This window comes from Neophocaena asiaeorientalis, unplaced genomic scaffold (genome assembly GCF_003031525.2).
Source record: "Neophocaena asiaeorientalis asiaeorientalis breed wild unplaced genomic scaffold, Neophocaena_asiaeorientalis_V1.1 scaffold461, whole genome shotgun sequence".
NCBI classification, from domain to species: domain Eukaryota; kingdom Metazoa; phylum Chordata; class Mammalia; order Artiodactyla; family Phocoenidae; genus Neophocaena; species Neophocaena asiaeorientalis.
The window spans coordinates 1,957,311-1,973,877 of record NW_020173230.1 but is presented as its reverse complement, the minus strand read 5'-3'; the positions used below and the strand labels follow the sequence as shown (position 1 = coordinate 1,973,877).

Genomic DNA, 16,567 nt, shown 5'->3' with positions numbered 1-16,567 from the left:
CTTAGGGCTAAGAGGAGTGAGAGGTTATAGTTAGGTACAGGGCTTGTGAGTTGACAAAAATGTACAACAATTGACTGGAGTGATGGTTGCACATATCTTTGAATGTACTAAAACCCTTTTTTTTTCAACCTTACTGAGTTATAGTTGAGATACAGTACTGTATTAGTTTGGGTACAGCATAATGACTTAACATACGTATATTGTGAAATTAACCCCATAAGTTTAGTTAACATTCGTCACCTCATATAGTTACAAAAAAATATCTTCCCTTGTGATGAGAACTTTTACGATCTACTTTCTTAGTAATGTACAAATATATCATACAGCAGTGTTAACTATACTCACATTGTACATTACACTTTCAGTACTTTTTATGTTACAACTGAATATTTACACCTTTTGACCACTTTTATCCAATTCTCTCACCACTCAACCCACACCTCTGGTAACCAAAAATCTGATCTTGTTTTTCTATGAGTTTGGTTTTCTTCTTCTTCCTTTTTTTAGTTTAGTTTTTTTTTTATTCTACATATAAGTATTTGCCTTTCTCTGTTTGACTTATTTCACTTAACGTAATACCCTCTAGGTCCTTCCACTTTGTTGCAAATGGCAGGATTTTCTTCCTCTTCTGGGTGAATAATATTCAATTGTGTATGTGTGTGTGTGTATATGTATATATATATATATATATATATATATATATATATATATATATATATGGAGACTCAAGTCCTAGAAGAACCTGGCTTTCTCATATATATATAGGTATATATACCTATATATACACACATATATGTGTGTGTGTATATTTACACACGCGCACATACAATATCCAGTTGTGTATACTGAATGTTGTATATATTTTGCCTGTCCATTTCATCTGTTGATGGATAGGTAGGATGTAAAAACCAATGAATTATACATTTTACAGTGGTGCATTATATGGCATGTGAATTGTATCTCAATAAAGCTATTATTTAAAAAAGAAAGATAGAGCTTCCCTGGTGGCACAGTGGTTAAGAATGCACCTGCCAATGCAGGGGACATGGGTTCGAGCCCTGGTCCAGGAAGATCCCACATGCTGCGGAGCAACTAAGTCCGTGTGCCACAACTACTGAGCCCACGAGCCACAGCTACTGAGCCCATGTGCTACAACTACTGAAGCCCACACGCCTAGAGCCCATGCTCCACAACAAGAGAAGCCACCACAATGAGAAGCCAGCGCAACACAACAAAGAGTAGCCCCCGCTTGCCACAACTAGAGAAAGCCTGTGTGCAGCAATGAAGACCCAATTCAGCCAAAAATAAATAAATAAATAAATAGTTAAAAAAAAAAAAGAAAGATAAAGGAAGAAAGGTGGAGAGGGAGGAAAGGAGGGAGAGAAGGAGGGATGGAAGAAGGAATAAAGAAAAAGGAATAAAAAAAAGGAATAAAGTAGTCCACATACTTATTGAGAAAATTAATGGAGAGAGGAGATTAAATTTTAACATCTTCTTGCTATATTCCACAAAGGGATCTTGTGGGCTGTTGAGGGAATCAATGTTCACTCCAAATGCTGTGCCAGTAATCACATCCATGCTGTAGGCCCCAAAGAAGCTGAGTAGAGAAAGATAGGAACAACTAAAATCAACACCTCTTTACTCTCCTTACCCAACACATATAACAAGAAGTGCATGTAAAATCAGATGCCCAGACAAGGCAGGTAGAGAGCCACACTCTTTCGGAACCACCTGTTGGTCCATGGAAGAGTCTATGCTACTATCACTCACACATGAGGTGTGTCTGAGGTGCCAGTGATGCAGCTGGCCCTGTGCCAGGAGGGCTGGGGACACTAAGGCAAGTTAGACGTCCCCCCACAAACTCAAGGAGCTCAGTCATACAGGGATAGACACCCATAATCAGACAAAGTACAGTAGTGTGTTTTGACTACAGGCAATAATAAGTGTATAAGGACTGCGTCTGAGCATAACCAAGTGTATAAATTTAACACATCCTGGGGGAGTCAAGAAAGGGGACGTTGATCTGGGTCTTGCCTCACCATAGAGTGTGCACTCAGAGCTGATTCCTCTTCAATGAATTACAGAACAGCAGCACCCTGTTCTGAGGTCCCAGGAACATCATCCCTCACTGTCTTACACCCCTGCTAAGGATCCTGAAACACCCATACTTCCTCAACTCCAGTGGTCTGTGGTTGACCTGAGGGCAGACTCATTTCTGTGAAATGTAAGAACTAAAAATATTTCTAGTTAAAAAAATAATAAATTACTCCAAATTTGACTTAGGGAATCCCATAGCTAAGTGATCTTATGTCCTCAGTTTTCCCGGGACATTCTCAGTTTATACCTGTTGTTACAGCAGAATTAAAAAAAAAAAAAATCTCAGTTTAGACAACAAATGCTATGATCACTCTACCCATAGCCTGTACAGGGCCTTCTCTCTTTTGAGGCTAAAGGAAGAACAAATGGTGGTTAAGAATTAATATTTAGCATTTTCCTCAGGAGAACTGTGAAGAGATTTAATTTGTTTCAAGTTCCACACCGTAACATTCCTGCCCAGTGCACTGTGTGCCAATATGTACGAAGAGCCTTCCCCACCTCCGCTCCACACCCTCTACACTCAGTCCTGTGCACAGCGTTTCTCCTTTCTAAACTACGTGTTTTGCCTTCCAGAATACCCAAAGTGACAGTTAAGCAGATAAGTTCATCCTGGCTCATGTACACAGGAGAAGACCCTTTCTCTCCCCGCTGCCCTGCTTTCTTTGGCGAGCCACCACTCATTCTGGGGTGGCCCACTGGAGTGGTACCACCACACACTTACTTCTGTCGGTCACTACAGTAACTCAGCAGTGGGAATCTGGCTCCATGGCAGGCATCTGGAGGGTCTCAATGCAGCTCAGGTACCAGCAGCTTCACCCCTACTTACTCTTTCATGTTGATTGGCTTGCCTTTCCCTGCTTCCTTCTTCAGGTTCCTCACCAACACGTCTCCAATCTGGCTAATGATGGGGAACATCTAGATACAAAGTACAACATCACCTGAAGTTAAATGCAGACTCAAGTCCTAGAAGTACCTGGCTTTCCCAAGCATGGAGCAGTAAGTGGCATTTTATAAGGAATCTTAAACTGTCTCTTCTAGGAAGTAAAGATAAAAGACCATCATTAGAAAACTCAAAATCAGCAGACTTCTCTTTGGAAAGGGACTATGACCTTATTTTCTACCTGTCCCTAGAGTCATTCCTTAAGTTTCTAGTCGAAAGTCTTCTTCTTTTCTTACCTCCTTGAGCTTTCCGCTGGTGAAGGCTGGAGACAGCAATGATCGTAATCTCTTCCATTGTTCATCCTCAGACAGAGAGACGGCATTTTTCATAATTCCCATTGGACCAAAAGACTAGAGTCAAAAGCAAAACACAGAGTCTTATTGGCACTGTCCCAAGGTGATTGACCAGATCTGGGAGCCTATTCTTGAAGCTCCAAAGAAATAGCTATCTGGAGAGGGCAGAAAGCAGAAGCAAGAAGAACTACAATCCTGCAGCCTGTGGAAAAAAAACTACATTCACAGAAAGATAGACAAGATGAAAAGGCAGAGGGCTGTGTACCAGATGAAGGAACAAGATAATACCCCAGAAAAACAACTAAAAGAAGTGGAGATAGGCAACCTTCCAGAAAAAGAATTCAGAATAATGATAGTGAAGATGATCCAGGACCTCGGGAAAAAAATGGAGGTAAAGATCGAGAAGATGCAAGACATGTTTAACAAAGACCTAGAAGAATTAAAGAACAAACAAACAGAGATGAACAATAAAATAACTGAAATGAAAACTACACTAGAAGGAATCAATAGCAGAATAACTGACACAGAAGAACAGATAAGTGGTCTGGAAGGCAGAATGGTGGAATTCACTGCTGCGGAACAGAATAAAGAAAAAAGAATGAAAAGAAATGAAGACAGCCTAAGAGACCTCTGGGACAACATTAAACGCAACAACATTCCCATTATAGGGCTCCCAGAAGGAGAAGAGAGAGAGAAAGGACCTAAGAAACTATTTAAAGAGATTATAAGTCGAAAACTTCCCTAATATGGGAAAGGAAACAGCCACCCAAGTCCAGGAAATGCAGAGAGTCCCGCACAGGATAAACCCAAGGAGAAACATGCTGAGACACAGAGTAATCAAATTGGCAAAAATTAAAGACAAAGAAAAATTATTGAAAGCAACAAGGGAAAAACGACAAATAACATACAAGGGAACTCCCATAAGGTTAACAGCTGATTTCTCAGCAGAAACTCTACAAGCCAGAAGGGAGTGGCATGATATACTTAGTGATGAAAGGGAAGAAGCTACAACCAAGATTACTCTACCTGGCAAAGATCTCATTCAGATTCGATGGAGAAATCAAAAGCTTTACAGACAAGCAAAAGCTAAGAAAATTCAGCACCACCAAACCAACTCTACAACAAATGCTACAGGAACTTCTCTAAGTGGGAAACACAAGAGAAGAAAAGGACCTACAAAAACAAACCCATAACAATTAAGAAAATGGTCATAGGAACATACATATCAATAATTACCTTAAACATGAATGGATTAAATGCGCCAACCAAAAGACACAGACTTGCTGAATGGATACACAAACAAGACCCATATATATGCCGTCTACAAGAGACCCACTTCAGACCTAGGGACACATACAGACTGAAAGTGAGGGGTGGAAAAAGATATTCCATGCAAATGGAGATCAAAAGAAAGCTGGAGTAGCAATACTCATATCAGATAAAATAGACTTTAAAATAAAGAATATTACAAGAGACAAGGAAAGACACTACATAATGATCAAGGGATCAATCCAAGAAGAAGATATAACAATTATAAATATATATGCACCCAACATAGGGGCACCTCAATACATAAGGCAACTGCTAAGAGCTATAAAAGAGGAAATCGACAGTAACACAATAATAGTGGGGGACTTTAACACCTCACTTACACCAATGGACAAATCATCCAAACAGAAAATTAATAAGGAAACACAAGCCTTAAATGACACAACAGACCAGATAGATTTAATTGATATTTACAGGACATTCCATCCAAAAACAGCAGATTACACTTTCTTCTCACGTGTGCATGGAACATTCTCTAGGATAGATCACATCTGGGGTCAGAAATCAAGCCTCAATAAATTTAAGAAAATTGAAATCATATCAAGTACCTTTTCTGACCACAACGCTATGAGATTAGAAATCAATCACAGGGAAAAAACCGTAAAAATCCCAAACACATGGAGGCTAAACAATACATTACTAAATAACCAAGAGCTCACTGAAGAAATCAAAGAGGAAATCAGAAAATACCAGAGATAAATGACAACGAAAATACGATGATCCAAAACCTATGGGATGCAGCAAAAGCAGCTCTAAGAGGGAAGTTTATAGCTATACAAGCCTACCTCAAGAAAGAAGAAAAATCTTAAATAAACAATTTAACCTTACATCTAAAGGAACTAGAGAAAGAAGAACAAACAAAACCCAAAGTTAGTAGAAGGAAAGAAATCATAAAGATCAGATCAGATATATTAAAGATGATACCAACAGATGGAGAGATATACCATGTTCTTGGATTGGAAGAATCAATATTGTGAAAATGACTATACTACCCAAAGCAATCTATTCAATGCAATCCCTATCAAATTATCAATGGCATTTTTAATGGAACTAGAACAAAATAATCTTAATTTGTATGGAGACACAAAAGACCCCAAATAGCCAAAAGAGTCTTGATATAGCTAGTGGGAAGCAGCCACATAGCACAGGGAGATCAGCTCAGTGCTTTGTGAGCACCTAGAGGAGTGGGATAGGAAGAGTGGGAGGGAGGGAGATGCAAGAGGGAAGAGATATGGGGACATATGTATATGTATAACTGATTCACTTTGTTATAAAGCAGAAACTAACATACGATTGTAAAGCAATTATACTCCAATAAAGATGTTAAAAAGAAACAGTAAGTGATTTCACGAAGTGTTTTAGTATGGATAAAATAATAAACTATAAAAATACCAAAAAAATTGCTCTACTAAGACCCTGATAAGAGGAAATGACAAGCTACTCACTGTGACTATAAAAGAATGGTTAGAGGGAGATTGATGGGGAAGTAACATTTCTATACATTGATTGTGGTGGTAGTTACACAAATCTACATCTATGATAAATTTTCATAGAGTAACACACACGCACTCACAGCAAATGAATGCACATAAAACTGATAAAATCTGAATAAGCTATGTGGATAGTATCAATGTCAATTTCCTACTTTGATACTGTACTATAATTATGCAAGGTATTAACCTTTGGGAGAAACAGGATGAAGGGTTTCCTTCACAGCACCTTCCTGTATTTTTCTTTTTTGACAATATCCTGTGAATTTATAATTATTACAGAATAAATATTTAATAAATAAATAATATTTAAACTTTAAAAATGGATGCTTACCCTCCGGTTTGTGAAGACAGAATAACATTCTTTCACTAGCACTGTTTTGATTATGTCTGGATCTGTGACAACCAACAGAGGCTGTCGACCTTCATAACACCTGTGTAGGGAACAGAGATGTGATTAAATTTAATGATCTGGTTTCTGCAGCTGGACTCACAGCTTAAGTCCAGACTCTCATCCTGACATTACATAATCCTTACTCCTAGAGATCATGGTTAGAAATAACATTAGAACATTTGTTAAGTCTAGGTGTTGTTTACATGGGTTATTTCCTATGCCATTCTCTATAACTTTTATAGGTTTAAAATATTTCATTATCAAAAAGGAAGTTAGCTTAGTAAATAATTGAAGGCAAGTAAATTGTCTAAGAATGAAAAAACTAATTAATTAAGGAGTCCACCCACTCATTTTTGAAGATATATCAAAAGCATGAAAAAGGCCTATGAAACTTATAGACACATTGATCATAAATATGTAAAATGTGTCTGCAAATGGAAGAAGATTTGGAATACTCCACAAGTGAGAGTGGGATTATGAAAGATTTTCTCTGCTCTACTTTCTAAAATTTGCTTTCTAGTTCATAATTTTTAAAAGGAAATATTATATTAACTAATAAGGAGATATCCTTGGTAGCATCAAGGTTAGAAAAATTTGAAACAAAAGGACAAAGAGAATAAAGAAATTCAGAGGAGCATGTATAATTCATTTTTAAAATATGTTCTTTTCATTACTTATATTTATTCTTCGACATGGGTCCCAAGTGGGCCTCAGGCTCCGTGTAGGTGACAGCCATTAGCAGCAGGGCAGGCCTATGTTTGACCCACCTAACCACATAAAGCCAACTCCTCAGATGTGATACATCCCAATTTGGCCTGATCTCCTGACTGTCAGGATGCCCGTTCATGGGAATGGGCCACTGGCATGAGGTTGACTCTAAGTTAATCACACTGTCTTCCGGCATTTTGTTTCCTCTATCAATCGTTTGCGATGGCTAGAACACAATGGAAGGTTTTCTACATGTTACCTATTATTCCTCTGACTTCACACAGGAATTTCAGATGGTTTTGTGATCACATATAAAAATGGATGAGAACCAGTGCATTATTTCCCCCCCCAAAAAATTCTAAAACTCAGAGGGTTTAAGTGGGTGTCATGTGCATTTAGTGTTGAAGCAGTGACGGAAGGGATTGAAGAGGTACTTAATCTGCTCTTCCATCTGATTGACCATATTACTTGGATGATTCCCTTCTTCCCATCATGTTTTTTCAAAAACACCTGGGTGGAGAAGAGATCGTGGTTTGGGGTGACACTTTATATTCAGATGTCACTCCAGCCTTAGTATTTCTTATATTACCAGTTAAAATTCAGATTTTTGGCCCTATCCCAGATCATATTGATTTGGTATGCTGATGGGTGGGGTCAAAGTTCTGTATTTATAACAAGTTCTCCCAGGTGGTTCTCATTTACACCCAAGCATGAGAACCATTTTCTAATGAGAGAACTGGGATCCACCATGAAAAAGTGACTCTATCCAGAGCTCACAAGTATTAAATGTTGGAGGGGCAGTTGGAGCTGGTCCAGTAGTGATCCACAGCTATGTGCTCTGTCCACTCAATCACATTGACTTTTGGGGCCATGGCAACTCAGCAGGGCCCTATGGTTTCCGAGGACTTGATCAGAGAAGATGAAGAGGTACAGAGAGGCAGAGCCTTCTCCCATTTCCTTTTGGCAAACAGTCACTACATTACACCTCTCCTGCTGCTCTCATCAAACCTACAAAACTCCTAAAGTCTGTGAGCCCACATGACACACTCTGGGTTAGATATATCCCACATCTCTTCAAAGCCAGAGAAAAATAGTAGATAAAACAATAACTGAATACAATTACATTGGAAAGTCTTGGCTGAAAATGAAAAACAATAACAAAAAAACCTCCATACTTGTAGAGAATGTAAAAAGCTGAGCAGAAATTGTTTCCTATTTTCTTTACCTGTAACCCCCAGCTCTTTTTCCAAAAGAACATATTAAATGCAAAACTTAAATAAAGGATTCTTGGCTTTTAATTAAGTGAATCATGTGGAAAAGGGTCAAAAATGCATTTATGGGCACATATTAGAATGTTCTGGAATAATGCATTTTATGCAATTAAATGCAACCTAAGGAAAGAAAAATGGAGAAGGGGGGAAGAGTGACACTGGACAGAAAGCAATGTTAGGAGTCCCTGGGCCTCAAAGTCTGGAGAAAAGTGATGACCTGCAAATCTCCAGGCCTAATTCAGACTGTAGACCTGGACACCTGGCTGACACCTGGGATCCCTGGTAGAAAGAACAAGACTCCAAAGTTTTACAATAGACTTCATCTCAAGAAGCTCTGGACTGAGATTGTCTTCCATACCACAGGGGGCGCCACATCATAACAAGTCTATCCGATGGAACTTTCCAGAATACTCACCCCCACATTTTCCCATACTTTTTAAAACATCCATTGTCAAACTCCCAAAGACCCTGCAAGAGAAACAAAATTAGATTATTAAACTAAATGTATTGAACCCTACCTCTTTTGGGGACAAAAATACCTTGAAACCCATGAAATCAGGCTTACTATTTTCCACTGGCAGGTAGAAGGAAGTTCATATTCAGAGACTTCTTAGGGGAAATGAAGGGAAAAAAAGGAGATATTGGAACAGAGAATTTTAAATCACTCTTGCATTTTCTCTATTACAGATACTAAATGTTTACCTTTGCCTGTGAATACTAAGTACCTCCTTGTCTTTCATGAGAAAATTGAAGCGAAGGGTAAGTTAGATTGGCCTGTACACACTTTCATCTCCTTGTTAAGCAGCCTTTTCATTTATCTCATGAGCCTTCTCTAGATTTCTAGAAGAATTAGGAAGTTAAAGACACCAGCGACCTTTTTAGTCCAGCAGATTTAAGTAAGTCTAAGGGGTGTGTGTTGAGTGAGAAAATAAATGAGTGAATGAATGACAAAGTAGATCACCTTCTAGTTTTCCAGCTCAACACAGAAAAGATGGGGAGTTACCACAACTACAAACAACACCACCAATTAAAACACTTGCCCTGAATTTTCCCTCTGTTGCTTAAAGGAAAACAAACTTCCTGTTACTAAGTTTCTGCTGTGATATTTGATAGTTTACCTATGAAAATGAAGGTCCCAGAAACATGGGTCTTGGAGTGCATCTACTAAGGAGTTTATCCGGGAAAGGTGGAAAATAAATTATTGCTTTTTCAGAGAGAAAACAGTTCACGAAGTTCACAGGCAGTAATGAGACAATGAAGACCTCAGTTGGGAGAATCAGGATCTGAGAAACAAGGCTTATGTCTGCAGGAAAGGAAATCTGAGCCAGAGAGCAGCCTGCACACAAGGCTCTGCCCCCTGGACACATGGACGTAGCTCATGACCTTCATTTCAGGGGCCAGGCCCTGGGCAAGGCATCAGAGCTGGATTAATATCAAGGCTCAGCCAGAATTCATAGTCCATATGCCACCTAGTACATTCTATTGAGTTCAGTTCAATTTTTAATAATTTTGTCAAATCATATCCTTTCTAGTGATTTTGTATATGTGATTCTGCCTTTTTTTTTTTTTTTTTTTTTTTTTTTTGTTGATTCTGCCTTTTTTTTTTTTTTTTAAAACCCCACAACTTATTTAGTGGTTAAATACCTGAAGTAACTAGACAACCACCATCCTGTCTCCGTTACACCTACTCACTGCTCAGATGCATCCATAACGTGCTTTCTTTGGAGGCACAGAAGTAAAGCAAAAAGCTCTTGCTCCACCCCTCGAAACACAGAAGATGTCAGGGTTATAGCAAAAATGGAGTAGAGCCACAGAAATAACTGCAGGCATTAGTAGTTCTTGAGATAATTCAAGTAGGTGCAAATTACCCGACATTGAATACTCAGGCTGCGTTAGAAACTGAAGTTACCAAGCAATCCAGGAGGAAGAAAAAAATGCTACCCAGAGCTTATGCTACCAACAGGAAAGCCTGACTGTAGTGTAGGCAGCTTAATAAGCCACGACCAGGCACCCTCTTCATGCTTTTCTCCTAATACTAAGGGGATGGTGCCTTCCTGGGAATCTGCACCTGGCAGAAAGAAAATCCTCTCCACAATACTCACCGGGTGGAAAATCAAGTCCTGTGCTGAATCAGCTAGAGAGCTGGGCTGTCTGAAGCCGCAAAACCTGAGGCTCCTAACAGCTAAAAACAGAGGTGTGTTGTAAAATTGGCCATGTGCTGGGTGGGGCCCGTGATATTTCTGGAAAGTGTGAAACCTCAGAACTTCCTCCTGAGGAGGGGCAGTTTTACTATATTATTCAGCTGAGATTTGCCACCATAAGAAGCAAAGCTGGAGCTCAAACAACACACACCTTTCGGTAGGACAGAATATTTCCAAAATAAGGCAGAGGTCTCGGCCCAGGAATCCCCAGCTTCTTAAAAAGTCCATGTGAATAAGTCCCATATCTGTAAAGTGAAAGAGGAAACCAGGTCACAGGAATTGTGGAATAGTGGTGCTGGAGCTGGCCAGTCACTGACTCAGAACTGGAACAGTCAACCTAAGGAGATAGCATGTAGGCAATAAAAAATACCAGCAGCTCCAAAAGCAATCATTACATTTACTCATCATCTCCTTGCCCACCACCAATACGAGACCCATTAAAGGTAATGATGATTAGCCAAAGTCAGCTTAAGTCTTCACAGTTCCAATCTTAGAGTGAATACTTTATAAATGTTTCTAATTGGAGTGGTCCTGAGAGGTTCAGGCTGGAATTCTTCCAGGGAATTCACTCATATTTATTTGGTAACTTGACTCTTAGATGATTTGGAGATTCTCATTCTAGGTAGAAAGGGAAAATTTCTTTTTCTGTTCCAATAATGAGATTTTGCTTAACTTCGTCTGCAAAACAACAGTTATTGAGAGCCTACTGTGACATTGTTCTTACAATTTGCATGGAGATTTTTATGCTTTTCTTTCCCTCTGTATCCTGACCCCATTTTAGGATTTAATTCTTCTTAAGTCCAACTTCATAATCAAGCCTTAGAGAATAACAGTGTCCTAATTTCTATAAAATACAAACTGTGTTCAAGGCTTCCATTGGCATCATAGAAATGTGAGCACCTTTCAGCTACACTCAAGTCTCTGTTGTCAGGCAATTTGCTTGATTTGCCCTACAGAGAAGGGTGACTGACCATATGTTCCCTGAATATAACTGTATAAGTGAACCAACGACTAGAGGATCCATTTCCAGACCGTTCTTTCTCAAATGGTGTCTGGTCCTCCAACCTGTGATACTCACCTGCTAAACACAGTACCAGGTACACTCATTATTTTCAAGATCCTCTATCACAGATTAGTTTGTTTACTGCCTCTGTGCGCCAACTACCTCAAAAAGCCATTAAGGCTGGTGCTTCCTACAGCTGGTGTACGTGAAACTCATCTTCACGTGTTCTGTGTGGAATCCCGCAAATGGGGGGCTTGAAATCTTGCAGGTCTTCTCAGTCTGGTGTTTCTGAGAATTGACAGAGTGGAGGAAAAGAGAGGTTGAGGGGAAGAGGTTGCTGGCAATGGTTTTAGTGATGAAGTTGCTAGGCCGTCAAAACTAACTCTGTAGGGGCAAATTAGAAAGGTATGGCTGAAAGTGTGCTATGTAGAAATGCTTCAACATGCTCTGCAAGCCCTTTTAGCTAAAAGTGGGCCTTGCAAACTTCAGGTACCTCCCTGAAGACAGCAAAAGAGGCATTGTGCAACACAGAATGAATAACCATAAAATGTTCCAGAATGTTTAAGACTTTTTTCTTCTTTGAAGCTTAGTTTTTAAGGTCTTACAGGTTCCAAATATTCTGTACAAATCCATCAAATCTTATGTGATAAAATAAACCCAAAAATTGCCTAAAAGGAACTGTGCTTGAAGAGGCAGCAGAGGCACTTTGGCCAAGCCCAGCTGGGTGTTTAGATCCTTCCTCCAGAGAAGTTGGAGGTGTGAGCACCAACTTCCAAAATGGGAGTGACTTGGGCTATTCCAACCCCAGTTTCTTCCTTCACCTTCACAACCAGGGCAAATCAATTTCCCTTTCTGAACTTTCAACGTGTTACGTGAACTCTCAGATTTCTATGCTGATGCTAAAGCTCTCAGAGACGAGAGGAAAAGCTGAAAGAAATGAATATAATTTCAAGGTTTCTGCCAAGTGTCCTCTCCTCTAAAGATTTCTCATTTGGGGGTAGATGGTTCTGCATAGTACAGGGTGGGGGAATTGAGCCTTGGAAGAGGCTGCCATAGGAGGGACACAGGAAAGGGGGAAGAGCTGATATGAAGTGAAGGGCAATCAATTTCCAGCCCCTGGGTGACAAGGTGCCCTGTGTAAATGACATCTGGGGAGGGAGGGAAGGAAGCAGGAACCCCCTGAGTGACACAGGGGCCAATCCTTCTACACGGCTCTTGCAGCAGATACTGAACCCAGAAGGTGAAGATGAGACAAATCCCAAGTTACTTCACGTCTCCAGGATCCCCAGAGCTTGGGAAGGGGACAGCACCCCACTGCGCAGGGACCAGTTGTTTTAAATCTTCCCCTGGTGGATTCTGGTTGATTAGTCTGGGTCCATGGAAACTGGCAGTCAATCATCCCCAGGAGCAAGCAACGTCACTAAACCCTCCCAGCTACAGAAGATAAAAACTTGGCGGGGTGGTGGTAGGGGGGGTGTTTGTTGATTACTCATTCAACAGAACTGGGTTAAGATCGATAATAACCCCTTTGGTGTTTGTAGCACCCACAGCTTAAGCAACTTTCCCTCCACTAACTGATCCTCAAAACAGTAAAGGGAAAGTGGGACCTGATGAGCACCCCAAGTCCAAGGTTACAGAGGAGATCAGAATCACAGATACTCACAGATAGAGGAGTACCAGGCTGGTAGCCAGGAGAACCCAGGTTTCCACGGAAAAGCTCGGGATCAGGTCCATGGCCACTCTCCTTGGTGATTCTCTCCTCTGAGTTTCTTCTCAGCTGCGTGTGTTACTTAGGCTGGTAGCCAGGAGAACCCAGGTTTCCACGGAAAAGCTCGGGATCAGGTCCATGGCCACTCTCCTCGGTGATTCTCTCCTCTTGAGTTTCTTCTCAGCTGCGTGTGTTACCCTTTGCCTGCCTGCTTCCTTTCACACTCAGGGATGATTCATTGAGGCTGAAATGTTTATGTCCTGGGAAGGCGGTAGAGCTGGAGCTGCAGCCAATAGAAGGGCTACCTGTGCTCCACCTGCATGAGCCCTCCCTGCCTTGATAGTTGGCATCAAGGACAGTCCAGTTTGACCTCCCTTGACTTCATATTCTGTGGCCATTCAATAACAACTCAATCAGTGTTATCAGTAATTTCAAAGGTTACAGAAACTCAAATAAAACCACTAGCCACAAATATCCTCTAAACTGCCCTTTTCTCTGTAACTGCCTGAACTCCAAAACTTGAAATCCTTCAGACGTGCTAGGTCTACTAATCTTTACCATGCAGTTTCCTCTGCCTAGATATCCTGGTTTCCCCATAAGGCACCTACTCATCCTTCAAATCCTCCAGAACCATTGTTGGTTTCCACACCTATTTCCCTTAAGAGATTGAGAGTTTGGGCTACAGTCTGAGTATTAGTCACCCTTATGCCCCTGGTACCTTGCAGAATGCTTTCTGCAGCATGGACATCAGAAAGGTTGGTGGACTTGAGTTGGTAGTAGTGAGAACTCTGGGCCCCTGTGTGTCTGTTTCCTGTGGCTATTTGGTGACCGCATCATCTTTCTGTATCGTTAATACAACAAGAGGGCCTGGCTGTGCCTTGGCCACCATCACTGCACGTTCAGGATGATCCATCAGGGTTCTGTTGACAAGAGGGCCCCCAAAGGAGAGACAAGACATGGATCATACGGTGACGGCTGCACCAAGGGGTATCCATTCAGTCCTCCTGTCCCGCCCCTCAGAGGGTCCTTCAGTGGACAGCAGTTACACAGATTCTTAACGAAAGAATGACCCCCTCTCTCCGGAAAGGCCACAAGTGCAAAATCAATGAGGGTGAAGGGACTGAAGCGGAGAGAGCAGCCCAGTGACCAAGTGGACCTCCAACCTCCTTATCCACCAGTGATGTGGCACATACAGCAAACAAGACTCCATAAAGAAAACATGAGGTTTTTCTATGGGGCAAAGTGGGGGGAGGGGGGCAGTCAGAGCAGATGCTTCCTTATCATTGACTAGATGGAAAATATTTAAGGGGTAGCAAGGTGTTACTAAGGAGGAGGTCTGTAGTAGAAGTCAGTGGCATCTGTGGGCCTCCGCCCCATTCCCCATGGGAGAAATTAGAGGACTGAGGGTCTGAAATTTACACTGGTTCACTGTCTTCCCTCTGCCCAAAATGCTGCAGCTCCTTGACTGAGAAACTGTGAATTATATGAAAAACAAAACCTCAAAAGTTCTTAAACTCAATAGGAACACAGGACGTTTAAGCTGTGTTTGTGCACTTCCTTCTCCCTTTATCCTTCTCATTTTCAGTCCTTCTGGAGCAAGCGATACTCACCTCTTGCCAATACATTCCATCCCTCTGGCCTGAAAGTCCCCAGAGTTGCCCAACACTGGCCTGAGTGGGTGGAGGTCTCATTGGTAAATTATAGTAAGTCCCAACTATGTCACCTGCCTTTTTTATTTCCTTGGGACCTTGTCATGCAACATGAAATTTCTACCATCATAGCTTGTCAACTTTGGGTTCAGACTTTCTCCAGGAGGCACCTGTTAAAATCCATAGCTGCCACTGGAAATACAATGCCTGAATATATCTGTTCATCCACGCGTTGATTCAAGGCCAAGTGGGTGAATGTCAGGTGCAGGTATTGCGCTGGGCTGGGGGCTAGAAGCCCATACAGTCCCCTACCTTGAGAGCAGCTTCCCAGAGGAGGGAGTGAGACACACAACCAAGGTTAGTATGTAGCATACCTCTGGAACCTCTAGGATAATGGAGCCTACAGAGAGGTCATGAAGGAGAGAAGTGGATACAAGCTTGAGTACCAACAAAGGACAGGCCTGGGAAGCTGGAAGATGATCCTGAGGAAAAGTAGCATAGAAAGTCCCACAAATTCTTATGCGTTTCTGCCCTCTTTCGGTACCTTCTCTGGGCGCTCTTAAGTAGGGTCATGATACAATCCCCAGTTTATAGATACAGAAACTGAGGCTCAGGGACTGCAGGTGGCTTCTCAACAGCTATTGATCACAACATGTCACGTGTAAGCTAACATGAAGATAGACTGGCAAGTCTTCTGCACTGAAATGCCAGTATTCAACGTTTGCTGTTTCACGATGAGGGTCACTATGTGAAATAGTGAGACCCAAGACTACAACAGCAAATTGGTTACAATTCTGGCTCCTACCTCCATAGCTACCCCTGCCCAGGAGCTCCCCCACGGGTCTCCAGAACCAAGGACTCTATCTCACCTCACCAAAAATAAAGACAGGTGCAGGTTATGAGGACGCTAGGGTCTTGTGTGTAGGATCCACCTCTCTACGTTCCCAACTGAGAGGAACACAAAATATATCCCACATGGGATGACTGGGGTGTCATCTGATAACTACTGACAACTTAGTTCACTCAACTAAACCCACAGCCTTTCTTACTCTTCTTGGAAACAAAACCATTGTGGAAACTATATGCCTTCATCTTTCTCCAAAACACATACTGGGCTACAATGATTTTTCTCACTAAACCCACAGGACCGTCTGCTTCCCTATTCGCCTCAGGGCCTGGTCCAGCTGGTTGGAATCTATCTCAGAGGCGACAGGCTAGTCATTGTTTAGGACAGAAATTCTGCAAGTACCCTGTTCTAATCAATGCAAATGGCCTTGCTCTGCAAGGGGAAATAATAGAAGGCATGATCTTCGTGCCCCTTCATTCCACAGCAGGGCACACCTAACTTAAAAGTCTGACAGACTAAGATTGTGAAGGAAGACGTGTGCCTGGATATCACCCCCCACCCCAACATCTCTCATCTACCCATTTGTGCACTAATGGGCTTGGCATGTACTTTCAAAGCTCTGTTCTCAGTGCTTAGG

At 41.4% G+C, this 16,567-nt stretch overlaps 1 protein-coding gene across 1 annotated transcript in view; it reads right to left on the bottom strand.

Moving 5' to 3' along the window:
* The window catches only part of LOC112399912 (cytochrome P450 3A29-like), a 33,138-nt gene extending 19,628 nt beyond the window's left edge, over positions 1-13,510 (bottom strand). The window contains exons 1-7 of the mRNA XM_024745345.1: positions 13,390-13,510; positions 10,875-10,968; positions 8,938-8,990; positions 6,484-6,583; positions 3,274-3,387; positions 2,924-3,012; positions 1,449-1,597 (exon numbers count right to left, since the gene is read on the bottom strand). Coding sequence (XP_024601113.1) covers positions 1,449-1,597; positions 2,924-3,012; positions 3,274-3,387; positions 6,484-6,583; positions 8,938-8,990; positions 10,875-10,968; positions 13,390-13,460 — 670 coding nt within the window. The 5' untranslated portion in view covers positions 13,461-13,510. The remainder of the gene's footprint in view (positions 1-1,448; positions 1,598-2,923; positions 3,013-3,273; positions 3,388-6,483; positions 6,584-8,937; positions 8,991-10,874; positions 10,969-13,389) is intronic.
* Between the last annotated feature and the right edge of the window lie 3,057 nt (positions 13,511-16,567).